The sequence below is a fragment of the Sus scrofa genome, chromosome Y (assembly GCF_054392235.1).
Source record: "Sus scrofa isolate SSC_HxYL_T2T_F1_AM1 chromosome Y, Sscrofa_HxYL_maternal_Yorkshire_Landrace_v2.0, whole genome shotgun sequence".
Taxonomy (NCBI): domain Eukaryota; kingdom Metazoa; phylum Chordata; class Mammalia; order Artiodactyla; family Suidae; genus Sus; species Sus scrofa.
In genome coordinates this window covers 8,210,221-8,237,693 of record NC_139402.1, presented here as the reverse complement: position 1 = coordinate 8,237,693, position 27,473 = coordinate 8,210,221, and the positions used below count along the sequence as shown (strand labels likewise).

The following is a 27,473-nucleotide window of genomic DNA, read 5'->3' as shown; positions in this document are numbered from 1 at the left end:
AACTGTGTCCCCCCGCCCATAGTTTTTTGTTTCTATCAAACAACAACAAAGTTGAGCTCAGGGGGCTGTGGTACCGGATCCTCAGGTCTGAGAATGATTGACTGGGACACTGCTTTTGTTCCTCTGTTAAGAAATGGTTACCTTTTTTCTAAAAAGTACATAAAGAAGAAAAAGATCTTATAAATGTGGAGTCCTGTTGATGTCCCCTTCTAGAAACAGCTAGAAGCAGAGCTGCTCCGTCAGGGCAGGGAAGGACATCAGGGCCCCCAAAGGAGTATGTTGACTCCCCCTTACCCCACCATGTCCCCCTGCTGGGAGCCAGCAGCCCCTCTTCTTCTAGGTCTTCTACTTAGACATGTGTCTGTCAAGGAGGGGCTGAAATATCCTTCCCTGGAGGAGAGCTGTCTTCCCGGCAGCAGGTGCTCCTGGAGGCAGGAGGCCAGCTCTCTTAGAGAACCTGAGAGGAAAGCCTCCACCTGCAGCCTGCTCTCAGCACGGCCCAGGGCTGTTCCAGCCAGGCCCCTCTGTATCCTCCACAGCCATTCACGAAAGCTCCCCATCCTACCCTAGCCACCCCTCCACAGCCGGCACACACCGTATAACCAGAGATGAATGTTTTGTAATTACATACACTATTAAACACCTCCTCGAGATCAGGCACACGTTCCTGGATGAATAAATGCCATTTGCTTTATGTATACGTTCCAGGTGTGTGTGGCTAGACGTGTACACAAGACGTATTCATAGCTGTCGCTTACTCATTCCCTTTTTCTCTCACTTTGAAGGCCCAGCGCAGAGCTTGCGCTCAAGGAATGGGTGGTCTCACAACCAAGGAATTGAATGTGCGAGTCTCTGTCGAGGCTGTGATTGGGGATCTGTCTGTGCTCTGACCTTGGCTGTCATCATGATTTTCTTTCTCTGAGTTTTCCTGATCATTCTGGCCCCTTTCTGTGCTTTTCGCAGGATTCTTGGCCCAGACCAGGCAGGCTACAAATGGTTGCCTAAAAGGGGCAGACATCTGGATATAATCCTAGGCGTGGGGTTGCTGGGTCTTAGGGTCGTTCTGTATTTAGTTTTCTGAGGAACCTCCATACTCTTCTCCCTAGTGGTTGTACCAATTTCCATTCCCACCAACCATGTAGGAAGGTTCCCTTTTCTCCACACCCTCTCCAGCATTTGGTTATGTGTAGACTTGCCAACGATGGCCATGCTGACTGGTGTGAGGTGGTACCTCACTGTCATTTTCTTTTGTGTTTCTCTATTAGTCAGTGATGTTGAGCACATTTTTTCATGGGTCTCTTGGCCATCCAGATGTCTTTTCTGGAGAAAGGTCTATTTAGGTCTTCAGCCCATTTTTCAATCGGGTTGTCTTTTTTGCTGTTGAGTTGTTGAGTTGTATGAGTAGTTTTTATATTTTGGAGATTACGCCCTAGTTACTTGTATCATTTGCAACTATTTTCTCCCATTCCATAGGTTGTCTTTTTTTTTTTTTTTTTTTAAGGGTCTCTTTTGCTCTGCATAAGCTTGTAAGTGTGATTAGGTCCCATTGGTTTATTTTGGTTTTTATTTCAGTTGCTTTGGGAGACTGACCCAAGAAAACATTTGTGCAGTTGTTGTCAGAGAGAGTTTTGCCTATATTCTCTTGTAGGACTTTTATCGTGTCTGGTCTTATGTTTAAGACTTTAAGCCATTTTGAGTTTATTTTTGTGCATGGTGGGAAGGTGTCTTCTAGTTTCGTTGATGTGCATGCGGCTGAACAGTTTTCCCAGCATCATTTGCTGAAGAGACTGCCTTTTTCCCCATTCTATGTTCTTACCTTCTTTGTCAAAGATAAACTGATGATAGGTGTCTGGGTTTATTTCTGGGTTCTCCATTCTGTTCCATTGCTCTATCTGTCTTGTTTTTGTACCAATACCACTATTTGCAGTAGCCAAGACATGGAAACAACCTAAGTGTCCAACGACAGATGAATGGATTAAGAAGATGTGGTGTATATACATAACGGAATACTACTCAGCCATAAAAAAGTGCCTTTTGCAGCAACACAGATGCAACTAGAGATTCTCATACTAAGTGAAGTAAGTCAGAAAAAGACAAATAGCATGTGATAGCACTCATAGGTGGGAATCCAAAATATGGCACAAATGCACCTATCTACATAAAAGAAACAAACTCATGCACATAGAGAACAGACTTGTGGTTGCCAAGAGAGGGGAAGGGAGTAGGAAGGATTGAGAGTTTGGGGTCAGTAGATGCAAACGATTGCGCTTGAAATGGGTAAGCAATGAGAGTCTGGGGAGTTCCCATGTGGCACAGTGGTAACAATCTGACTAGTATCCATGAGGCTGTAGGTTTGATTCCTGGCCTCTCTCAGTGGGTTAAGGATCCGGCGTTGCCATGGGCTGTGGTGTAGGTTGCAGACGCGGCTGAGATCCTGCATTGCTGTGGCTGTGGTGTAGGCTGTAGGTCCAGTTCAACCTCTAGCCTGAGAACTTTCCATATGCTACTGGTGTGGCCATTTAAAAAAAAAAAAAAAAAGGCGATGAGATTCTGCTGTATAGCTCATGGAACTATATCTGGTCATTGGTGATGGACCATAATGGATGATAATATGGAAAAAAAAGTGTATATATACGCGTGGGTGTATATATGTGTATATATATAACTGGGTTACTTTGCTGTACGGCAGAAATGGACAGAACATTGTAAATCAATGATAATAGAAAAAAATTTTTAATGGTAAAATTGCAGATGAGGAGGGGGAGTACAGAAAGGTGGACTTACTGGATGCGGTTGTGGAAATACAAAGGTGGAGAGCCTGAGACTGGACCGTTGGTCCACCTTGGACTGTCTTTGCTGGCCATATGCATGTTCTTATTTGTTTGTTGCTTCCAGTGATGGGCTTACATGCTGTAGGCTAAAACCCTCTTTGTGACCAGTTAGCATTGATTTGATTTGATTTATTTTTTATTTTTTAGCAACGTAAAATAATTTAAACATAAGCTTACGGAAAGCCAGGTGTCCTGTTTTGGGTACTGCCTCTCAGAGCTAGCAGATACTCAGTTACCAAGGAGCGTGATCCATGTTGTCCCTGCCAAATTTGAGAGGTATCCCATTTTACGTGATTATTTTAAAGTAAGTTAAGTAGCATTTTCCCTTATAGCAGTACAAATCAACACTTATTTTTACACATAAATTTTGAATAAAGATGCTATGAAAATCATCCTTCCATTATGGTGATGAAGTTTAATTTTATGATATGAAATGTAATGATTTTACTTCACGTTATTGCTTTATAATATATAATCATGACAGAAATGGCTAAATGGTTAAAAAAAAAGATATGCAAAGTGCTCAGGTGTTTCATGAGATTATGTATGATCATAGAAAGGGGATTCGGAATCCAAGAGTCATCAGAATTGCTGATGTGATGGATAAATGAAGTGGTGGTGCCTAAGAAGGCAGGATGGAGATAGCTTGTGAGTGAGGGAAAAGGAGGGGAGAGCCAGATTAGAACAGAGCTGCATTCCAGAAGCCTAGTACGTTGTGAGATGAAGCCAAACGTCTCCCATGTTTAAATAGTAATAAATGTATTATGAAGAAGATGCAGGGGATCATGGCCCCTACGCACCACACTTTCCTCTTCCCTAGTCACAGAACCTCAAGTTACTGTTTTTTTTAGCTGGACCTGTTGCTGTGTAGCCCAAAGACCACATTCCCCAGCTTCCCCTGTAGTTAGATGGGGCCATCCTGGTAAGTGCTGCTCAGTGAGAGGCCCAATTACTGTGGGACCTAAAAGAACAAAAGTTGTATATCTTTCTTTCCTCCCTGCTGCTTGGAACTCAGATGTGATGACTGCAGCTCTAGCAGCCATAGTGGATCATGAGGTCAGAGATCACACCTTGGATAAAAACTGATAATGAGCTGGAAAGACCTGGGCTCTGAATGACTTGAGGAGGGAGACCTTACCAGTCCACCTTCTATTGTCCTTTGACCAGCAAAAGAAGTCAAACTTCTGTTGTTAGTGCTTTCTATCAGATGCATTAGACTCCACTCCCAAGTTCTGTAGGGATTATTACCCCTGTCTTTTATAGAAAAGGAAGTTGAGAGGCAGACATGTTCATTTGCTGAGGTCCCTACTTTAGGGGGCAACCTTCCCAGGATGATCTCTAGTGTGTGCATCCGTACCATGTCTCTTGCTTTACTTTGCCTTATTCATTCCTTTAAAAAAAAAAAATCTCCCCTTGTTTGACTTGCATCTCACCCCATACCCACTGCTCAGGTAAATGACAAGGAATGACCAGGAATGGCTAAAAGGGGGAAATGTTCTCCGTTGAGTTTCCCACTTTGTGACTGAGGACTTGGACATAAACATGGAAGGAGGGCTACAATTAAACAGGGAGCGCAGTGCCCAGAGGTACGAGAAAGAGGGAGACCGTCCCCCTGAGCCCTCTGCCCTTGGGAGGTGGACGTGGCCTTGCTGGTTCCTGACGTTTGTGCATGGCAGGCATGGCAGCATTACTTGCTGACTCGGACCTAATGTCTCTGGAAAGCATTGGGTTTTCCTTGGTTGTTCGGTGAAGCCCAGGAAGAGAGGACCCCAAGCACACAACACACTTAGAGCACTCATGACCTGGCTCCATGCGCAGGGCCACAGAGAGGATTTCCCAGCACCCTTCCATGCTGACAGCTGACTCTCATCCCCTCCCCCTGTTGAGTACAGTTTCTAGGTCATGCCAGTCTCTAAAATCTCTCCAATTTCAGGGAAAAGCAAACTTTGCTTGCAGTGCAGTTTTTCCTATGGGTGTGAGATTTTCATGCTGTTAAAATTACATAAAACTCTGTGTTAGGCTTTCTCCTGTTGGAGGCTGTGATGTTTTTATGGATCCCAGGCCTTGATTTGTATGTTGGCTTTGGTTGTTGTTCTGAAGTGATGGTGAGTAAAGGAAGCTCAACATTCCTGGGTTGGAGGCAAAGCCACAGGAGGCCCGGGCGTGACGGTGTGTCTGAGGCCGAGTGGGGGCCAGGTCCATGCTCTGCTCCTGCATCTCCTGTCTAACACATCCGAGCACTTCATCCCCACATCTGGTATGACTCAGCTATTGAACATACTGCATTTTACTAATACTAGTTTGTGGACCTAATATTTTTATTTAAAAAAAAAATCTTTCATTCATCACTTACAGGTTCCATATGTCCATAAGACTTAAGATTAACTGAAACTGGGGAGTTCTCATTGTGGCTCAGGGTTTTCAAAACCCAACTAGTACCCATGAGGACGTGGGTTCCATCCCTGGCTCTGCTCAGTGGGTTAAGGATCTGGCATTGCTGTGAGTTGCAGTGTAGGTCAGAGACGTGACTTGGATCAGGTGCTGCTGTGGCTGTTGGCGTAGGCTGGCACCTGCCGCTCAGATTTGACCCCTAGCCTGGGAACGTCCATATGCTGCAGGTATGGCCCTAAGAAGAAGAAATAAATGGCAAGGGAAGATTCCAGATTAGAAATCTGATACTGATAATCTGCTCTCGACAGGTTGTTAAAAGTAGTATGATTTCTCGGAAAACTTGCGTTTAAAAAGTTTTTGTCATTTTTCTGGCTTTATCTACCCTCCTTATAGTAGATATTCATTAACAATTGAATCAATGCATAAATGGAAATAAATTGAAGTTCAGTCTTGGGTTTTTTACCTGTGAATTTTCTTTCCATACATATGGCCTCTTTCCAGTGATGAAGGAAGCGGGAGGAATGTGCCTACTTTCAGACCCTGCTTTCACACATTCTGGTTATCAATTGGAAACAAGAATAAAGATTTTCAAGAGAGTCATTCTGAACTGATCAGTGCTTTTGTTTGTTGGTTTGTTTTTTCATTTTAAGGGAGAACAATGTTGGCAAGTGACTATTACTCTGTTTTTGTTGCTGTTTTTCCTTTTAGGGCCACACCTGCAGCATAGGGAAGTTCCCAGGCTAGGGGTCGAGTTGGAGCTATAGCTGCTGGCCTATGCCACAGCCACAGCAACATGAGATCCGAGCCACATCTGCAACCTACACCACAGCTCACGGCCATGCCGGATCCTTAACCCGCTGAGTGAGGCCGAGGATCAAGCCTGCATCCTCATGGGGACTCGTCTGGCTCCTTACCACTGAGGCACAATGGGAACCTCCTGTTATTTTGATATTTTAGCCTTGGAAGTGACACGTGCATATCAGAAGAAAAGCTGTAGGGTTTGGGGCAGGGGTTCTTTGGCCTGAGTTAGAATTCAGGCAAGGTTTGGACAATCCATTGTGTGTAGACTACCTATCACTGTAGTTTTTTAGTCCATTGAGCTTTTGCATGGATTAGGGATTGTTAATCCTTTCTCTTTTAAAAAAAAAAATTATTGAAATTTAGTTGATTCAGTGTTGTGATTAACCCTTTTTTACTGACATACCTGTGGGAAAGAGAGTAATAGGATACCGTAAGTATGTATTTATACACAATTACTTCTCTAGCCCTCAGGACCTATTTCTTCATAATTTAAGACATTTCCCATAGATTGTAGCTCAATCACTGTCACAGCAAACAGTGATGGCTGCCCGGGCGACCAGTTAGACTTGGCTTAATGGAACTCTGGTGATCAGTTTACAGCTATGCTGATGGAGAAGCTTCTTTTTCATCAGCTTTTTAAACTGTTTTGCATGTCCATTTGACTTTTGAAAAAATAGGCTCGTCTTCCAGCGAATATTTTCTCTATAGCATTTATAGAATGTCAGCTGCTAATAACTCTTACAGTGTTTCCTGAAGATTGGGTATCTGGAGTCAACATTTTGGAGCAGCCTCCAGAAATCCAAAACTTAAGTCAGTGAGTGGGTGTTGTACCAAGAATCATCATTGCGTAGAAGTCAGTACTGCAGGGAATCTCAGTTTTTAATTTTGTTTATTTTAACCTGTCTTCCTTTGATTAAAAAGTCTCCTGTTGCTTCTCCTCGCCCATGGTTCTTCATCCCACATGGGATGACCTATGTCCTGGGGGCAGGTATCTCCTTCACACAAACACCCTCTCTTTTCCCCTCCTCCTTCCTTTACCCCTCACTCCCCTCTTCTGTCCCCACCCCACCAGGCTCCATCTTTTGAGGCTCACAAACCAAGAACCTTCCCTGGGCATAAATCTTGGTTCTCTGTATAATGACAGCAAACAAAGTATGTTTGCAACTACCAAATTCATTTCCAAATCACATTTACCTCCCCTGCTCCACTTCCTCCCATCCCTGCAGAAACAATTTTTTTTTTTTTGGCTTTTTGCCACTTCTTGGGCTGCTCCCACGGCACATGGAGGTACCCAGGCTAGGGGTCCAATTAGAGCTGTAGCCACCAGCCTACGCCAGAGCCATAGCAACGCGGGATCCGAGCCACATCTGCAACCTACACCACAGCTCACAGCAACGCTGGATCTTTAACCCACTGAGCAAGGGCAGGGATCGAACCCACAACCTCATGGTTCCCAGTTGGATTCATTAACCACTGCGCCACAATGGGAACTCCTGATTTTTTTTTTTTAATATATAAAGCTGGATAAGATGTTTATATATTTTGGAGATTAATCACTTGCAAAGATTTTCTCCCATGTGTGGGTTGTCCTTTTGTTTGTTTAATGATTTCCTTTGCTGTGTAAAAGCTTTTAAGTTTAATGAGGTCCCATTTGTTTATTTTGTTTTTGTTTTCATTACTCTAAGAAGTGGATCCAAAAAGATGTTGCTGCTATTTATGTCAAAGAGTGTTCTGCCTATACTTGCCTCTAGGAGTTTTATTATAGTATTTGATTTTATATTTAGGTCTTTAATCCATTTTGAGTTTATTTGCGTGTATGGTGTTACAGAGCACTTTAATTTCATTCTTTTATACATAGCTGTCCAATTCACCCAGCACCACTTACTGAAGAGGCTGTCCTTGCTGCATTGTACATTCTTGCCTCCTTTGTCATAGATTAGTTGACTATAGGTGTGTAGGTTTATCTCTAGGCTTTCATTTCTCTTCCCTTTCTCTAAATTTCTGTTTTTGTGTCAGTACCATGTTTTGATGACTATAGCTTTGCAGTCTGAAGACAGGGAGCCTGATTCCTCCAGTTCCATTTTTCATTTTCAAGATTGCTTTGGCTATGTGGGTCTTTTGTGTTTCCATACAAATTTTAAAATATTTAGTTTGAGTTCTATGAAAAATGCCATTAGTAATTTGAAAGGGATTGTATTGAATCTGTAGATTGCCTTGGGTAGTGTGGTCATTTTGACAATATTGATTGTTAAGTCCAAGAGCTTTATATCTTTCCATCTGTTTGTGTTCTCCTTGATTTCTTTCGTCAGTGTCTTTTCAGAGTACAGGTCTTTGGTCTCTTTAGGTAGGTTTATTCCTAGGTGTTTTACTGTTTTTGTGATGTCAAATGGGATTGTTTCCATAATTTCTCTTTCTGAACTTTTGTTGTTAGTATGTAGAAATGCAAGAGATTGCTGTCTTTCATCCTGCAGCTTTACTGAAGTCATTGATTAGACTAGTTTTATGGTAGAATCTTTAGGATTTTATATGTATAGTATCATGTCATCTGTAAACAGTGGCAGTTTTACTTCTTCTTTTCCATTTGGATTCCTTTCTTTTTCTCTGATTGCCGTGGCTAGGACTTGCAAAATATGTTGACTGGCAGTGCCCATAGCATATAGGAGTTCCTGGGCCAGGGATTGAACCTGTGGCACACCTGTAACCAGAGCCATAGCAGTGATAATGCCAGGTCCTTAACCCACTTAGCCACGAGGGAATTCCTTGTCTTGTTCCTGATCTTAAAGGAAATTCTCTCAGCTTTTCTCTGTTGAGAATGATGTTAGCTATGGGTTTGTCATATATGGCCTTTATTATTGTTGAGGTAGATTCCCTCTATGCTCACTTCCTGGAGAGTTTTTATCAAAATTGGGTGTTGAATTTTGTCAAAAGCTTTCTGCATTTATTGAGATAATCATACGGTTTTTATTCAGTTTGTTAATGTGATATATCACATTGATTGATTTGCATATAGTGAAGAATACTTGCATCCCTGGGATAAGTCCCATTTAATTATGGTATATGATCTTTTTAATATATTGTTGGATTCAGTTTGGTAATACTTTGTTGAGGATGTTTGCATCTATGTTCATCAGTAAAATGACCTGTAATTTTCCTTCTTTTTTTTTTCCTTATCTTTGTCTGGTTTTGAAATCAGGGTGATGGTGGCCTCATAGGACAAGCTTGAGAGTGTTCTCTTTCTCTGCAATTTTTTTGAAGGGTTTCAGAAGAAAAGGTGTTAAATCTCTGTGAATTTTGATGGAATTCTCCTATAAATCCATCTGGTTGTAGACTGTATTTTGTAAGGTGGGTAGTTTGTTTGGCTTTGCCCACAGCATATAGAAGTTCCTGGGCCAGGGATTGAACCTGTGGCACACCTGTAACCAGAGCCATAGCAGTGATAATGCCAGGTCTTTAACCCACTAAGCCATGAGGGAACTCCTTTTTGAAGTTATTTTAATCAGTTTCAATTTCAGTACTTTTAACGGTCTATTCATATTTTGTATTTCTTCCTGCTTCAGTCTTGACAGGTTGTATTTTTCTAAGGATTTGTCCGTTTCTTTTAGATTGTACATTTTATTGGCATAGAGCTGCTTGTTATAATCTCTTAGGATCCTTTGTATTTCTGTGGTGTCAGTTGTAACTTCTTTTTCATTTCTAATTTTATTGATTTGAATCGTTCCCCTTTTTGTCTCGATGAGTCTGGCTAAAGGTTTATCATATTTTTTGTCCTTTTTTGTTTGTGTAGGGCTGCACCCACAGCATATGGATGTTCCCAGGCTAGGGTGTGGCCAGTCTACACCACAGCCACAGCAATGCAGAATCCTTGGCTGAGACCTACACTGCAGCTCATGGCAATGCTGGATCCTTAGCCCACTGAATGAGGTCAGGGATTGAACCCAAGTCCTCAGGGATACCAGCTGGGTTTTTACTGCTGAGCCACAGTGGGATCTCCAGGGTTTATCATTTTCATTGATCTTTTCAAAGAACCAGTCTTTAGTTTCATTGAAGTTTTCCATTTGTTTTCTTTCTTTCCATTACATTTATTTCTGCTCTGATTTTTAGGCTTTCTTTCCTTCTACTAACTTTGGGTTTTGCTTGTTATTCTTTCCCTAGTTGCTGTAAATGTAAGGTTAGATTGTTTATTGTAGATTTTTCTTGTCTCCTGAGGTAAAATTGTATTGCTACAAACTTCCCTCTTAGAACTGCTTTTGCTGCATCTCATAGGTTTTGGATCATCACGTTTTCATTCTCATTTGTCTCTAGGAATTTTAAGATTGCCTCTTAAATTTCCTCAATGATCTGTTGATGATTAGTAGCATATTGTTTAGCTTTCAAGCATTGGTGTTTTTTGCTGTTTTTTTCTTAGGTGATTTATAGTGTCATAGAACTGTGGTCAGAAAAGCTGTTTGATATAATTTTAATTTTCTTAAATTTACAATAGCTTGATTTGTGGCCTAGAATGTGATCAGTCCTAGAGGCTGTTCCATGTGCATTTGAGAAGAATGTGTATTGTGTTGCTTTTAGATGGAATCTTGTAAGACTTATCAGTTAAGTCTATCTGGTCTAATGTATCATTTAAGGCCTGTGGTTCCTTGTTGATTTTTTATTCTGGATGATCTATCCATTGGGATAAATGGGATGTTTAAAGTCCCCCACTATTATTGTGTTCCTGTAGAATTCTCCTTTTATGGCTGTTGGCCTTATTTACTCTGGTGCTCTTATGTTGGATGTGTATATATTTACAACTGTTATATCTTCTTCTTTGATTGATCCTTTGACCATTGGGTAGTATCCTTCATTGTCTCTTGGACCATCTTTATTTTAAAGTCTGTTTTGTCTGAGTATTGCCGCTCCAGCTTTCTTTGCATTTCTATGTGCATGGAATACCTTGTTCCATCCCCTCACTTTCAGTCTCTATGTGTCCTTTTATCTGAAGTGTGTCTCCTGTAGACAGTATATATGTGGATTTTGGTTTTGTATCCATTCAGCCTGGATTTTGGTTTTGTATTCATTCATCCAATCTATATCTTTTGGTTGGAGCATTTAATTCATCTACATTCAATGTAATTATTGCATTACAATAATTACAATAAATAGCAATATTGCTATTTTCTTAATTGTTTTGGACTTACTATTTTAGGTCTTTTTTTCTTCCCTTCCTCATTTGTTTGCTTCTCTTGTAATTTGATGACTATCTTTAGTGTTTTATTTGGTTTTCTTTTTTCTTTTTGTCTTTTTAGGGACGCACCCATAGCATGTGGAGGTTTCCAGGCAAGGGGTCAAACTGGAGCTGTAGCTGCCAGCCTGCACCAAAGCCACAGAAACTTGGGATCCAAGCCATGTCGGTGACCTATATCACAGCTTCATGGCAATCCCAGATCCTTAACCCACTGAGCAAGGTCAGGGGTCAAAGCCATGTCCTCATGGATGCTAGTTGGATTTGTTAACTGCTGAGCCACGACAGGAACTCCTGGTTTACTTTTGTTTATTTTTTTATGGCTGCACATGTGGCATATGGAAATTCCCAATTTATGGGTTAAATCACAGCTGTAGCTGCCAGCCTGCACCACAGCTACAGCAACAACAGCTCCAAGCTCCATCTGCAACCTATGCCACAGCTTGTGGCAACATTGGATTATTAAACCACTAAGCAAGGCCAGAGATTGAACCCACATCATCATGGATACTAGTTGGGTTCATTGCTGCTGAGCCACAACAGGAATCTTACCTTAACTGATAGTCATGAAGGCTATGTTGAATTCTTAACCTACTGAACCACACTGGAAACTCGTTTCTCTTTTTTATGTGTGTCTCTATTACAATTTTTTGGGTTGCAGTTCTCATTAAACGTTGATACAGCAGTCTATATATGTACTGAATTGTTTTAGGTTGCTGGTCTCTCTTTTTTTTTTAATGATTTTTATTTTTTTCTTCCATTATAGCTGGTTTATAGTGTTCTGTCAGTTTTCTACTGTACACCAAAGTGACCCAGTCACACATACATATTCATTCTCTTTCTCACATCATCCCCCATCATTTTCCATCACAAGTGACTAGATACAGTTTCCTGTGCTATACAGCAGGATCTCATTGCTTGTCCATTCCAAAGGCAATAGTTTGCATCTATTATCCTCAGATTCCCAGTCCATCCCACGCCCTCCCCTTCCTTCTTGGTAACCACAAGTACATTCTCCAAGTCTATGAGTTTCTTTTCTGTGGAAGGGTTTATTTGTGCTGTATGTTAGATTCCAGATATAAGTGATATCATATGTATTTGTCTTTCTCTTTCTGACGTATTTCACTTAGTATGAGGGTATCTAGTCCCATCCATGTTGTTGCAAGTGGCATGATTTTGTTCTTTTGATGGCTGAGTAGTATTCCATTGTGTATATATACTACACCTTCTTAATCCATTCATCCGTTGATGGACATTTAGGTTGTTTCTGTGTCTTGGCTATTGTGAATAATGCTGCTATGAACATATGAGTGCATGTGTCTTTTTCAAGGAAAGTTTTATATGGATATATGCCCATGAGTGGGATTGCTGGGTCATATGGTAGTTCCATATTTAGTTTTGTGAGGTACCTCCATACTGTTTTCCATAGTGGTTTTACCAGTTTAGATTGGCACCAACAGTGCAGAAGGGTTCCCTTTTCTCCACATCCTCTCCAGCATTTGTTATTTGTGGACTTATTAATGATGGCCATTCTGATTGATGTGGGGTGGTACCTCATAGTAGTTTGTATTTGCATTTCTCTAGTAATCAGAGATGTTGAGCATTTTTTTCATGTGCTTGTTGGCTATCTGATATCTTCCTTGGAGAAATGTCTATTCAGGTCTTTTGTCCATTTTTCCATTGGGTTGTTGGCTTTTTTGTGGTTGAGTTGTATGAGTTGTTTGGAGGTTGCTGGTCTCTTGATGCTGATCTTTCCCGCCGCTATCAAATATTCCCTGTGACTTGAAGAAAGAAGACCAGCTCCAGCCCTTTTCTCAGCATGTTTTCCAGCAAGGGTGGCAGATATTTTCTGAAAGTATCAGACAGCAAATACTTTATACATCCTGAGACATACAGTCTGTCACCACTACCCCTCACCTTTGCTGTTTTGTGGGAATGCCATGTGAGGTTGAGAAGAGCATGGCCACGGGCCAGGAGAACTTTATTCACAGAAGCAAGTGCTGGCCCACCCTCTGTCCTAGAGCAAGTAAAGCTGCCAGCTTCCTTTGCCTTGCCATTAAAATGAGGAAACCCAACGTACTACTAGCATGACCTTCCTACATACAGTGGGGTTCTTGTAAAGATGAAATTAAAGGATACATGAGATGCTGTTTCACAAACCATGTAAATACTGTGCCTTGATATTTATAATAATTATAGATAGCAACATCTCATTCATTCCTCCAAAAAAGTATTTTTTTTATTGACCTGTTTTTTTGGGCAACATGTACGTTAAGAAAATTCAGCCCTGCATCGAAGGTCTGTCACGATCACATCACAGCGTGGAATGCATATCCAGATGCGCCGTGGGGGTTCTGGAAGGTCTTGCTGCATGAACAAATAGGTCCTCTCAGCAGAGGGGACCACCTCGGGTTTTCAGGTCTTGCCCTTTCATCACATAACAAGAGTTGCTAGAATTCATAAACTCAAAGGAGCCATCGCGCCTCATGTGTAAGGGAACAGTTGGCAAGGACTGACAGATGAAAACCCCGCCTGGCTTGGGAGTGACAGGTGCTCTACCCCTTTAGAATAATGGCATTAACTCTGGCTTTCAATGCTGTAGCCCTGAGAGAACAGCCACAGCATGCCCCCACCCCACCACGGGGCATGAGCTTCGCTTTTCTATGGAGCAGCTGCTTATTCACCACTCGGGGAACACAGACAGTTGACCTTAGCATGGGGCATGTTTAGAATATGGTCAGACATGGGAATAAAGGGTATTAGGACAAGTGACAGCCACTGTGTGGCCAGCGGCACGTTTGACATTTGAAAAACATTTTGCCTGGGATTTTCTATCTTTTTTTTTTTTTTTTTTTTTTTTTTTAAAACACATTTGACCTCCTCTTTCCTTTGAGGATGAGGATGGGTGGTGTTTTGACGTGAAAACTAACAAACACAGGGCAAAACCATCATGAGAAGAACCATGAGGAGGATTTGGGAATCTTAGGACTTGGGGAAGTGGCTTCCAGCTTGTGGAAACGTGCCCATGAGGTGGGAATGTGGGTGTGACATGCAGGAATGTATAGCAAGCAGCCAGAGAAGTCATGGCCACAAGGACATAAAATGCAGAATTTGAAATGACTCGTAGCACATGAGATATAAGATATTTGCACCCAGGAACACTGGCTGTGGTTACCCTTGTTTCCAGAAGATCTGTTAGAATCAGGGTACATGAATGTATGTGTGGTTGTTGGGAATGAAACAGCTCATAAGAGTATAAACTAGGGGATAAGGAGTTCCGCCATGGCTCAGGGGTTAACGAATCCGACTAGGAACCGTGAGGTTGTGGGTTCGATCCCTGGCCCTGCTCAGTGGGTTAAGGATCTGGCGTTGCCGTGAGCTGTGGTGTAGGTCGCAGATGCGGCTTGGATCTGGTGTTGATGTGGCTGTGGTGTAGGCTGGTGGCTACAGCTCCGATTTGACCCCCAGCCTGGGAACCTCCATATGCCGCAGCTGTGGCAGCCCTAGAAATGGCAAAAGGACAAAATAAATAAATAAATAAATTAGGGGATAAGATGTATTCACTGCACTTGGAGCATCTGAGCTGGTGGTGGTCTGGTTATAGAGAAGCAAGTAACACTGAAAAATTTTTTTTTTTTTCTTTTTAGGGCCACACTCATGGCATATGGAATTTTCCAGGCTAGGGGTCGAATTGGAGCTGCAGCTGCCGGCCTATGCTACAGGCACAGCAACTTGGGATCTAGATCACATCTGTGACCTACACCACAGCTCATGGCAACGAGGCTGGGAATCAAACCCTGCATTCTCATGGATACTAGTTGGATTCACTTCTGCTACGCCATGACGAGACCTCCCATCAGTGAAAATTTAATCAGGGCATTGGGTAAGCTGTCTGTTTTCCTTAGGCATTTATCCAATCACAGTAAGTAAATCAGAGCAAACAAAATTTGGAAAAAGAGGGAGGGATAAATTCGGAGTTTGGACTTATCAAATACATACTATTCCATATAAAATAGATAAAGTAACAAGGAGCTACTGTATAGTACAAGGAACTTGACTCAGTAGTCTGTAATAACCTATAGGGGAAAAGAATCTGAACAAGAAAGGATATATGTGTATGTATAACTGATTCACTTTGCTATATACCTGAAACTAACAGGACATTGTAAATCAGCTATACTCCAATAGAAAAAATCTTTTTTTTGGTCTTTTAAAGGCCGCACCCATGGCATATGGAGGTTCCCCAGCTAGGGGTTGAATCGGTGCTCTAGTGGCCAGCCTACACCAGAGCCACAGCAACGCAGGATCCAAGCTACATCTGTGACCTACCCCACAGCTCACTGCAACACCAGATCCTTAACCCACTGAGTGAGGCCAGGGATTGAACCTGCACACTCATGGATGCTAGTCAGGCTTATTAACCGCTAAGCCACGACAGGAGCTCCAATAAAAAATGCTTATACTCCAATTAAAAAAAAATTTTTTTTGGCCACATGCACAGCATATAGAAGTTCCCAGGCCAGGGATCGAATCCATGCTGCAGCTGCAGCCTATACCACAGCTGTGGCAACGCCAGATCCTTAACCTGCTGCGCCATAGCAGGAACGCCGATACACCAGTAAAATTTTTAAAAATAATAGTAAATGCAAAAAGAAAATTGGCAGAAGGATTCCCAGCCCCGTGGAACTGCCGTCCTCAGCCTCCAAATTAGAACACTTGGCAACGTCACGAGCCACATCGACTTTCTCTTCCTTCAGCTGAAGAACTCAGATGAGCTCTTCCTTGAGTTATATGACAATGGATACGTATTTTTAATTTCCCTTAATGCAACCTCTATGAATTTTCACATCCTTGGTGAGATATTTTACGGAGACTATGAAAGGTAGTTCGTAAGGTGTCTTTTTTTCTCTCTCTCTCTCAAAGTATTGGCCTATTCCAGAAATCGGTATCTACACCCAAAGCAGACAGGAAAAAAAAAAAAAAACAACTCCAGGACAGTAAGGCACAGAATCAGATATCTGGAGACCTTCTCACTGTATGCTTTTTTAGACTGTGTATAATCATGTGTGTATATGTATGTGAGTAAATTCCCACATACATATTATACGTAAACATGTGACTTTGTCCATTTAATATCCATAATTCTGCAATATGTGTTCTCTTTTCTCTATCCAGGTCAGGTTAATTTTAATCAAATCTTTGTAGGCTCTTTCTCCTCCTCCAAAAAGCAGCACCCTCAAAAGAGACACATGGTCACCTTTTCTTTGCTTATTTTTGTTCCCTCTGGCTGGAGTTGGTGGCTGGCTGAGGCCTTTGTAAACACTGCAGTACCAGCCTTAGAAATCAAGATAAAACATGCGACAACAAAGATACAGCTCTTTGGGGTTCTTCCCTGTGTTTAATAAAGAAACGACAAAGATGAATGCATGGTTTTTAACAGCATTAGAGATACTGTATGCTAAGCTGTGTCCCACTCCTTAGCGCACCTCCTTGCTTCCTCCGCAAAAGACACTTTTGTGAGGGGTTCTCCACAATTCCCAGTCTTCTTTTGCCCTTGTGCATCTCAGCTGCAGGATATTTCCAAGGCAGGTATAACTGGAGGGGTTGAGCTTTAGTTTTGTGTATTGCCCTGTTTGTTAGAGCGGATGACGCGACAACATAGGTTCTAGGACAGATTGAAACTCTTCTGCCTGGAAACGGCACAAGGTTTATTGTCTTGATGTTTCCTCAGCCCCCAAGAGCCAGGAGCAGAAGCCTTTAGAAGCTTTTCTGGCCTGCTCTGTCCCTCCCTCTGCTTTGGCCTTGGGTCTCAAAGCACGGAATCTCATCTCGATGTAGCACCTCTCGTGTTTCGTGGCTTGAAGGGAGCTGCTTTGGAAATAGAACGGTTTCTGGTTGTTTTAAGTTGGGTGCAGAAAGTGCTGAATTCCAGGTCTTGGGATAAAAACGGCAGCGCCTGTGGTAGGGCATGGTTGGTCCCGTGGCAAGAGTAAACTTGGCTTTCCACTCTGATGAGGTGATGCATCCCGAGCTAATGACACTTGGCTTCTTCTGCACGCACTGTAATCAGTAGAAATGCAGGTCCCTCTTAAGTAAAACAGTCTCCATAAAGCTCTTCACCAACTGGAAGCATTTCCTGATTCTGTCCAGTGTTCTTATGGGTCAGTGATAGGCATAGAAAGATGTGCTTTGCTTCCCAAACAAATCCCAAACTGACCCCCTAAATAGTGACTTAGGAAATCAGTCTCCATGGCATGAGTTGTTGGAAGCAGAGTCCTATCGAGAAATCCAGGCTCATTTTCTTCATGTGGGTGGTGTGTCAACAAGGGGCGTGTCTTTCCACAGAAATGGATAGACGGTGGCTTCACCGACAGCCTGCCCATCCTGCCTGGCGGCCGGACAGTGACCATCTCACCATTCAGCGGGCGACTGGACATCTCCCCACAGGACAAAGGGCAGCTGGGTCTCTATGTCGGCATCGCCAACCAGCACATACTGGTGAGTGATGACGTTCACTGACATTCGAAGGCTCCTCCTCGGCCAGAACATTCCACATGCTTCCAAAATGGGCAACTCATTGATAGTGGTATGTGCAAATGGCACAAAACATTCTTAGTACTTGTCAGCATGTCTCGTGCAGATAGCCCCTGGGACCTGGGGGCTGTAATCGTGCCATCCTTTGACTATTTATTAACTGTCTGTTTGTGAAATAGTTTGCATTCCTTCACGGATTTTTCAGGTCAATAAACTTGGCAGGATTTCAGTACAGCTTTAAATTAGATCATGTAGTTGCGTGAAGAGAAGGCGGTCATTAAGATGTAAAAATATCCGAGAAAAAGTGAGGGACCGAACAGAATAATTTACATGAAGCTGTTGCTTTCCCTAATCTAGTCTAATAGCTGTCAACAGGAGGTGATATTACACGCAGGAGACACTGGGTGATGTCTGGAGACTTTTGGGAGGTCACATCTGGGATGCCCTCCAGATAGCACCACAAAGAAGCATCTGGCCCAAAATGTCAGTAGCACCAAGGCTGAGAGACCCTCATGCAGTCTCTGTGTTGGAGTGGAACTTTTCATTTTTTTGGCTGCTGATGTTTGAAAAAAATCTCTCATATCTGTGATGAGAAGAAAGCTCAAATGACAGAAACAGCACACGTTTACCTGTACTGTGATACCTTTCAGCTCCAGTTTGTCTTTCTGTCCTAGTTGTCCATGGCAAACTTAGTGAGGCTTCACCAAGCCCTTTTCCCACCAAACAAGAGGATAATGGAATCCCTGTATCAGCGTGGTTTTGATGACGCCGTCAAGTTTTTACTTAAAGAAAGCTGGTTTGAGCAGAATGCGTAAATGTTTATTACGTGGAATACACTTGACACAATCCTTGATGGAGGTTTCTAATTAAATTCCTTTTAAAAGCCTATCTTAATTCTCTGTTTTAGTTTTTCTAAGGTTTTTAATTTTTACTATTTAAATCATGACTTGGTATGAGGAAATAAGAGGCATCTTGTGAGAATTTGTCATTAAAAAGGGCACATTTGGGTGACAAGGAATGTTTTATTTTATTTTATTTTTTGTCTTTTTGTTTTTCTTTGGGCCGCTCCCGCGGCATATGGAGGTTCCCAGGCTAGGGGTTGAATCGGAGCTGTAGCCACTGGCCTACACCAGAGCCACAGCAACATGGAATCCGAGCCACGTCTGCAACCTACACCACAGCTCACGGCAATGCCGGATCCTTACCCCACTGAGCAAGGGCAGGGACCGAACCCGCAACCTCATGGTTACTAGTCGGAATCGTTAACCACTGTGCCACGACGGGAACTCCCAACAAGGAATGTTTTAAAAAGGACTGTCGTGGAGTTCCCATCATGGCTCAGAGGAAATGAATCTGACTAGCATCCATGAGGATGCAGGTTCCATCTCTGGCCTCGCTCGGTGGGTTAGGGTCCTGGCCATGGGCAGTGGCGTAGGTCGCAGATGGGGTGCGGATTCGCTGTTGCTGTGGCTGTGGTGTAGGCCGGCGGCTACAGCTCTGATTTGACCCCTAGCCTGGGAACCTTCATATGCCATGGGTGTGGCCCTAAAACAAAAAATAGAACTGTCATGTCCTTTTGAAAGCCCGTTGGGAATGTAAGAGAGGGTAGGCTCTTGGGGGAAACCATGGAACGCTGAAAATAGACGGCTTTGATGGACACATTCTCTGCATAGGGAACGTGGCGTTATCCTTCACGCTGTGAAGGCTGGGTGTTTCTAGGAGGTAGCAGTGTCCCGTAGCTCCAGAACAGAAGGAACTGTGCTCTCAGGCTGAACCCGGCGGGTCCTCAGTCCCTCTGGGATATGAGAGACAGGGTTTGGGGAAGAGCTGGCATCAGGAAAGGCTTTAACCAGGGGTGGGAGACCAAAGCCTTGCTTTCCTAGGGGTGTGCAGAGGCCCCTGGAGAGGTGGTAGGAGCGCAGAGCAGAGGTTCCCAGAAGCTCCGGTGTGGTTTCCTTACCGTTTCCTCCCTCACAGCCCCGCCCACTCGCTCAGGTAATGGTCAGGCTCTTTGGATGCGTGCCTGCTCTGAAACTGGATGGCTGTCATCCATACGAACGTGATATCTGAATCTGGCTGCCATTCATATCCAGTCCCGTCTCCCGAGCTCTGTCTCTCCACCTGGTCTCTCTCCCTCCCTCCTCCTTCAAGGCCGTCCTTCACAAAAGGCTCATCTGTTCGTCTGTGTACTAGACAGAGCCACTCTAGGAATGTAGATGGATGAAATACTACAAGCACAACCAAGTCCGCCCAGTGGCCTGGCAAATAAGCATTCAGTCCAGAATCAGCGTTCCTTCCTTACTGGAAAATCCTGCGATGCTGACCTCAGCTCTTCGATTCTCTGAGTGGTCCTGTCACTTGAGGGCTGGTGTGTGGGTTGGTACTAACTCATGTACCGTCTTCCATCTTCAGTCTGTTTTTATGGGGCTTTGCCAAGCATGGCCTCTGAATTAGCAAGGAGCAGCGAGACACATACTCGCTTAATTGCGCGTCGTTAATTGTTGTGCATTTCTCTTTCTACCCTTTGAAGCCCTTCTTTCAATCCATTTTATGGTACTTAAAACCCCCAAATTCACAACTTTCAGCACGCAAACACCGATGGCTGCCTCATTTCTTACAAGTTATGCTAGACTCACAGAGAGTACGGATGTTGCTTGAAGATACAGATCTTTTCCTACTCCAGCAAATATGTACTTAAATCCTAATACGCTGTTTTAATACGTGACTTGTAGTGGATGGATTCTTTTTAGGGCCACACATGTGGCATATGGAGGTTCCCAGGCTCGGGGTCGAATCAGAGCTATAGCCGCTGGCCTACCCCACAGCCACAGCCATGCCAGATCAGAGCCCTGTCTGTGACCTACGCCATAGCAACGCCAGATCCTTAACCCACTGAGCAAGGCCAGGGATCAAACCTGCCTCCTCATGGATGCTAATCAGATTCATTTCGACTGAGCCACGACAGGAACTCCTGGATGGATGGATTCTCAATTCATTCTTATATCTGTTTGTTCCCTAGATTTTTCCCCTTCCTGTTGGTCATTTTTGTGGATAATCTGAATATTTCAATAAGTCATTTCTTGACACCTTGACCTAGCTAGCAAAACCACATCTCAATATGGTAGATGTTTTACAAGTAGTTTGCACCTACTGTATATGTCTTTGACTATGTTAGTGGCTGGTACTTGACTTGAAAGATCCTGTAGGGTTTTTTAAACATCGGTCTGCGGCGCAGCAGCTTTCTAATGAGGGCGATGTGGCAATAGAATATGTCCTCCAGGTGTGCTGTGCCACCGGAGGCAGGTCACCGTGCGTGCTCTGTGGCGGTTCAGTGCGCGGCTCTCCTCACGGAAATGGGCGCTGCCGACAGGCTGGCCTTGTCACTGGGATCAGCATTTCGACGCACCATAGAACTGGTATCTGGAAACTCTGGAGACTTTCTGACCCAGATCCTGATATGTGTGCACGGTAATTACTGTGATTGACAGCTTGATAAGCTCCCAGTTCCCTGTTGGCGCAATTTCCTAATATCTTTGAATCTGTCATTGAAAATTTCATTAGTCTTTTCTTCTTTTCAATAACAGGCTTTACTTTGTAACTATGGTAACAACCCCCCCCCACGGCTTCCACTGACAATTAAGGAAAATAGATTTGGTTTTGAAGTTAAATAATGCATTAAAGGATCAAACAGTATAGTAAAAACTCTTCCATTCTGGTTTCAGAATATGGGGCATATTGTGTGTATACCAGAAGTTTGCAGAGAAAGAGCTGTGAGGCTCTGGGCAATGAATTATGATTCCAAAAAGACATGGGCAGTTAAAATGGACAGATCTCATTTATGCTGCTTTAAATTTTTTTCTGATGATTAAAACAGATACATGTAATTAATTACATATATTAATCATAGACTTTTTTTGTTTGTTTGTTTTTGTCTTTTGTCTTTGTTGTTGTTGTTGCTATTTCTTGGGCCACTCCCACGGCATGTGGAGGTTCCCAGGCTAGGGGTTGAATGGGAGCTGTAGCCACCGGCCTACGCCAGAGCCACAGCAACGCTGGATCCGAGCCGCGTCTGCAACCTACACCACAGCTCATGGCAATGCCGGATCGTTAACCCACCGAGCAAGGGCAGGGACCGAACCCGCAACCTCATGGTTCCTAATCGGATTCGTTAACCACTGCGCCACGACGGGAACTCCATAGGCATGTTTTTTGATCTAGGCCATTACTTTTACAGGGGAAGAATGGATAACTAGGGAAGCTCAGGGTTTTGAGGATTTTCTTGCCTAAGTTATGTCTACTCTGTGGCCAAATAAAAGTGAAATTTGAAGTAATTATCCACATAAAGCAGGAGACAAAAATGACTACTGCAGATCAGGAAAAGTGAATACATTTTCATAATAATAATAATTGCTATTACATCATACTACATTTCATTATAATTTTATACGCTAGTCCTCTTATAATAGTTACTATTTGCAGATTGACAGTTGAGTTGGGCTGCATTCACCATGTAATTGCTCCACTCTGCACTTAATTTTGCCTCTGCTGACACACCTCGAAGCGTTGCTGACTGAATGCTCATACACCTATTTACGTGTTCCTCATATCTGCCCCTCAGGGTATCCCCCCCCCCCCCCACCCCCGCTCTCGACTGAGTTAATGAGGGGCCGCAATATGAGTCAGGGTTTCCTGGCTATAGAAAGCATTTCTTTTTTTTTTTTTTTAGAAAGCATTTCTGAAGATGCATTCCTGTACAGGTCATAATCGCAGCACGGCCAGCTAGCCCCAAAATTAGGTAGAGAGGGTCTGTTGAAAGCACGGACAAGGCAAGGGCTCCATCTCCCTGCCACTCCCGTGGCTCCTTGCACGGGCTGCGCAGTCATGGTAGTGGGTGGACGATAGCGTCATGCCTGTCAGGCCATCTCGGTCCATCCCTGCTGCTCTCTCACAATACCGCAGACTGGCTGGCTGATAAACCTGCCCTAGGGACTGGCCTCCCTGCCCTCGCAAGTCCAAGGTCAAGGCAATGGCAGAGCCAGCTCTGCTGAGGGCTTGCTTCCCTCCGCGTCTGCATGCGGAGGAAGGGGTGGGAAGACGTTCCGGAGTCCTCACAAGGACGCTGATCTCATTCACGAGGGCCCCACGCTCATGATCTCGCCACCCCCCAGAGGCCCCACTTCCTGTTAGCATCACGTTAGGCATGAGGATCTCCACATGCGGACCTGGCGGGGGGCGGTGAGGGGACCCACCTTCAGCCTGCAGCTCAAAGGGAGATGGATTTGTGGGTGTACAGGGAGGCAGGGAGGCAGACGAAAGCCAGATCCGTCCCCTGGTTGTCCTCTCTGCGGCCATCGCTAGTGGACACTGGATGGAAAGTGATGGTGAGCTTCTGGGGCAGAAGCAAGGGCTTCTCAGTCCGAAGCAGGAGCTGACTCAGGACGCAAGGTGTGGGTCGTTCCGGTGGAGAAGGGCGATGATCAGTTGAGGTGCAGCTGAGAGCAGAGAGGGTGTGGAATGGAGAAGGGGTGAGGGGACCTGGTCTTAGGAACTGTGACAGCCACGGGTGGGTGTCATGCAGCACAGGACACGACCAGGAGACTGGGGTGCCCAAGCTTATGCAAGATGGTCAACCCTTGGCCTCACTCAGAAACGCGTGCTCTGTTGCCAATGATTGTGGGAGCCACCAGACCGTGTCCTGACTACCTTCTCTGTGATCTTAGACACAGCCGGTCAGTGTCTGCTTTTTGTGGCCCAGGGAGCTGTCATCCATAGAGCTGAAATACATCAGTTCCTGTCCAGCAACTAGGGAAAACGCAGGTGAGGTCTTAAACATACTTCTCTTAATTTCTTTTTGTGTGTGTGTGTGCTTTTGAGGGTCTCACCTGCAGCATGTGGGAGTTCCCAGGGCAGAGGTTGAATCAGAGCTGCTGGCCTACACCACAGCCACAGGCATCTAGGATCCACGCCGTGCCTGCCACCTACACCACAGCTCACGGCAACGCTGGTTCCTTAACCCACTGAGGGAGGCCAGGGATCAAACCTGCATCCTCATGGATACTACTTCGGGTTGATAACCTATGGAGCCGCAACAGGAAGTCCTTCTCTTAATTTCTTTTTATTATTATTATTTTTTACTTTCTTTTTTTACTTTTATTTTCTTATTTTTTATTTACTTATTTTTTATCACATCTGTAGTTGTATAATGATCATCACAATCCATTTTCACAGGATAGATCCCTGGGAAGGGAGGCACCCCTGCACTTGGTTCAATTAGGTTCTCTCCCTTTCTAAAACCTTTTGTATAAACACAAAAGGATTTCCGAGAGGTTGTCCATTACAGACACAGAGACCCAAATTGTCCCCAAATGAGGGGTCTGGTGCTTCATTGGAAGTGATGTGCCGTTTGAGAAGCATCGTTTGAACATGCTATTTCCAACACTCTGAAGCAGAAGGAGATTGTACAGCCTGCCCTGTCATCATTCCTCGTGTTGCACGATCAGCTTTGTTGTGAGCCTCTTAGCAGTGTTGCACACCTCCGCCTCGCATACAGATCTGCATACACGAATGAGATGGCACGAGTTTTCTGGTTTTACTACCTGAAAACTTGTTTTCCAACCAAGTAAGCTTTTTGGGTGGCCCATTATAACCAGCTATATCTCGTGATGCCTGTTAAACCATTTTCGTCACAGATATCCAAATTTTCTTGAATATGACCTACATAAAGTATATATGGTGATCCAGTTCCTATATGCATGTATTTCACATATACAAATGTAGGTGTGAATTTAAAACTTCAAATTAATTTTCATAAGATATGCATATGTAATGCCTTTGATGTTTCAATTGCCTTTTATTAAAAAATAGTATCATGATACATTTAAAGGATTTCACAGTCACTAATGAGTGAAGATCTACAGTTTGAAAACACTCTTCTAAGCCAATTTTAGAACATCAGTCACTAAGGTTCTCAATTTGTGTTTAAAATGCCTTTATTTAAAAAAAAAAATCACCCTTCACATATGGCATGGTAGAATAATCAGTACTAAATTTGAAATAATTTCCTTTTTATTTCTCCTCTCAGCTTAAGTTCTTAAATATATTTTATCTAATTTTATGGCTATAGAACATTGTACAGAAATAACTTCCACTCCAAAAACCAAGTTTTCTATTAATATATTACTCTGTGCTGAAGACAGCTGTAAATAAAAATTCCTTAGTTTGTGTATATTTCATTGATAAAAATTTACTGATGGAGTTCCCGTCGTGGTGCAGTGGTGAACGAATCCGACTAGGAACCATGAGGTTGCGGGTTCGATCCCTGGCCTTGCTCAGTGGGTTAACCATCCAGCGTTGCCTTAAGCTGTGGTGTGGGTCGCAGACGCGGCTCGGATCGCGTGTTGCTGTGGCTCTGGCGTAAGCTGGCAGCTGCAGCTCCGATTAGACCCCTAGCCTGGGAACCTCCATATGCCACGGGAGCGGGCCAAGAAATGGCAAAAAGACAAAAAGACAAAAAAAAAATTTACTGAAGCAGTGAATATAATGTCTTTTATAGGTTAATTATATACCTCAAAGTAATTTTTATTTTATTTTTGCTTTTTAGGGCTGCCCCTGCAGCATGTGGAAGTTCTCAGGCCAGGGTTCGAATCAGAGCTAGAGCTGCCAGCCTACACCACAGCCACAGCAACAGCAGATCCGAGCCATGTCTGCAGCCTACACCACAGCTCATGGCAACACTAGATCCTTAACCCACTGATTGGGGGTTAAGGATCAAACGTGTGTCCTCATGGATGATAGTCAGCTTTGTTTCCGTTGAGCCAGCACAGGAACGCCTATATTCTCTCTTGAACAATTCCGTATTCCAAGTTAATACAATTTTTGTATGAAAATAATCCCTTATGGCACAGCAGGTTAAGGATCTGGCACTGCTGGAACTCTGGTATAGGTTGCATCAGCAATGTGGGTTCGATCCCTGGCCTGGACAATTCCACGTGCCAGGAGTGTGGCCAAAAAAAAAAAAAAAAAATTACAGATGAGTCCGTTCTCATTTGTTACTGTATATACAAACACTATATACTGTATTAGTTTTTACATTTGGCAATGCCTCCATATATTGCCTCCTTGTCAGTAAATTATAATCAACTTGCCATTAAAAATCAATGCATATGGAGTTAGAAACAATGCCACATGCAGTGTGGTGAAATGCTTTGTTTAAAAATCTTTCTGTAATTGAAGTCTTATACTGATCTATCCCATTTGCTCAGAGGCAATAAATCATTGGTTGACATCCTTATTATTTTAACAGTGTCATTTAAGTATTGGCTATTACCGGGAAGATTGAAATGGCACCAGTGTAGTTTTAATATACACTTCAAGATACCAGTGATTTGCAAGCTATTTACATGCATTAGAAGGACCAGGGAGAAGATGTTTTATCTCTGGCTTTCAGGTCTATTCCGTCCATACGGATGGAGAATTTAGTATGGGCCGCCATCTGTGCTAGAGGGTTAAAATGTGAGCGTGAACAAACAGAGGAGGTCCTTGTTTTACTGGGAAAGATTGCAGATGGTAGCAAGTAGATGACCAAATATCCGAGGTTTAGAAAATGCAGATAGTCTTAAATTACAAAAAAACAAACAGAATATCATGCTGTAGACAAACAGTCTCAAAGGGTCTCGAGATCAACATCACAGGTTCTCCCCCCTGGGACCTTCCTAGGCCATGTCTTCCAGGTGTTTTATTGCCACTTGCAGGAGAATACTGTATGTTGTCATTGTGTGGCCCAGCTTCAGTGGCTTTGATGGGCAGAACACCTGCCTACCATATGCAGTGGGCTTTCTGTAGATCTTCTCAGAGACAGTGCTATGCGGTCCTCTTGCTGTGTCTGTTGGCTGTGGTGGTGCTCCTGTGAGAGATATGCTTTGGATCCTCTTCCTCTTGGGTGAGCTTGATTAGCTTTTGGCACACAGAATGCAAAAGCATGAAGAATATTAGTAATACACACGCCTCCTTGTTATTTTGTGTGGGTGATCAGAAATGTTCTAAGTGCTTAGGTCAGAGACAGGGGCATCCTTATTTGTACATCTCTCCTGTCATGGCTTGCCCGCACCCTTTTTGTTCATCTTGTTTTATCAAAGCAGATTTCTTTTTGAAATTGGTCTTTTATGTAATTGTACAATATTTTTAAATACTGGCAAAAAGAAATACCGAAATGCTGGATCCTTAACCCACGGAGCAAGGCCAGGGATTAAACCCGCATTCTCACGGAGACTGTGTCAGGCACTTAACCTGCTGAACCACAGTGGAAACTCCTCATTATAGTTTTGTTTGCATTTATCTAATAATGAGTGGTGATAAGCATTTTTCATGCGCCTGTTGGCCTTCTGCATGTCTTCTTTGCAGACATGTCTATTTAGGTCTTCTGCCTATTTTTCCATTGGTTTGTTTGCTTTTATTGTTATTAAGTTGTATGAGCTGTTTATTTTGGAAATTGAGCCTTTGTCAGTTGCATCATTTGCTGCTATCTTCCCCCAGTCCATTGGTTGTCTTTTTGTTGTTAATGGTCCCATTTGCTTAAATACTCAAGGGTTTTTGCTTTTATTTCTATTGCCTTGGGGACCTGACCTAAGAATGCACTCTACAGTTTACGTCAGAGAATATTTTGCCTGTGTTCTCTTCTAGGAGTTTTACCATGTCATCTCTCT

General features: G+C 43.3%; 1 protein-coding gene across 18 annotated transcripts in view; it reads left to right on the top strand.

Moving 5' to 3' along the window:
- Positions 1 to 27,473, top strand: part of PNPLA4 (patatin like domain 4, phospholipase and triacylglycerol lipase) — an 82,003-nt gene that overhangs the window by 18,568 nt on the left and 35,962 nt on the right. For 8 of the 18 annotated variants that reach the window (XR_014835994.1, XR_014835993.1, XR_014835990.1 and 5 more), the window contains one exon: positions 17,584 to 17,736. The exons of 2 other annotated variants lie outside the window; for them this stretch is intronic. Coding sequence is in view for 9 of the 16 variants with exons in the window: in XM_085008953.1 (XP_084865079.1) it covers positions 17,584 to 17,736 (153 nt within the window). In the remaining 7 variants the exon portion in view is untranslated. 18 annotated transcript variants of the gene reach the window in all.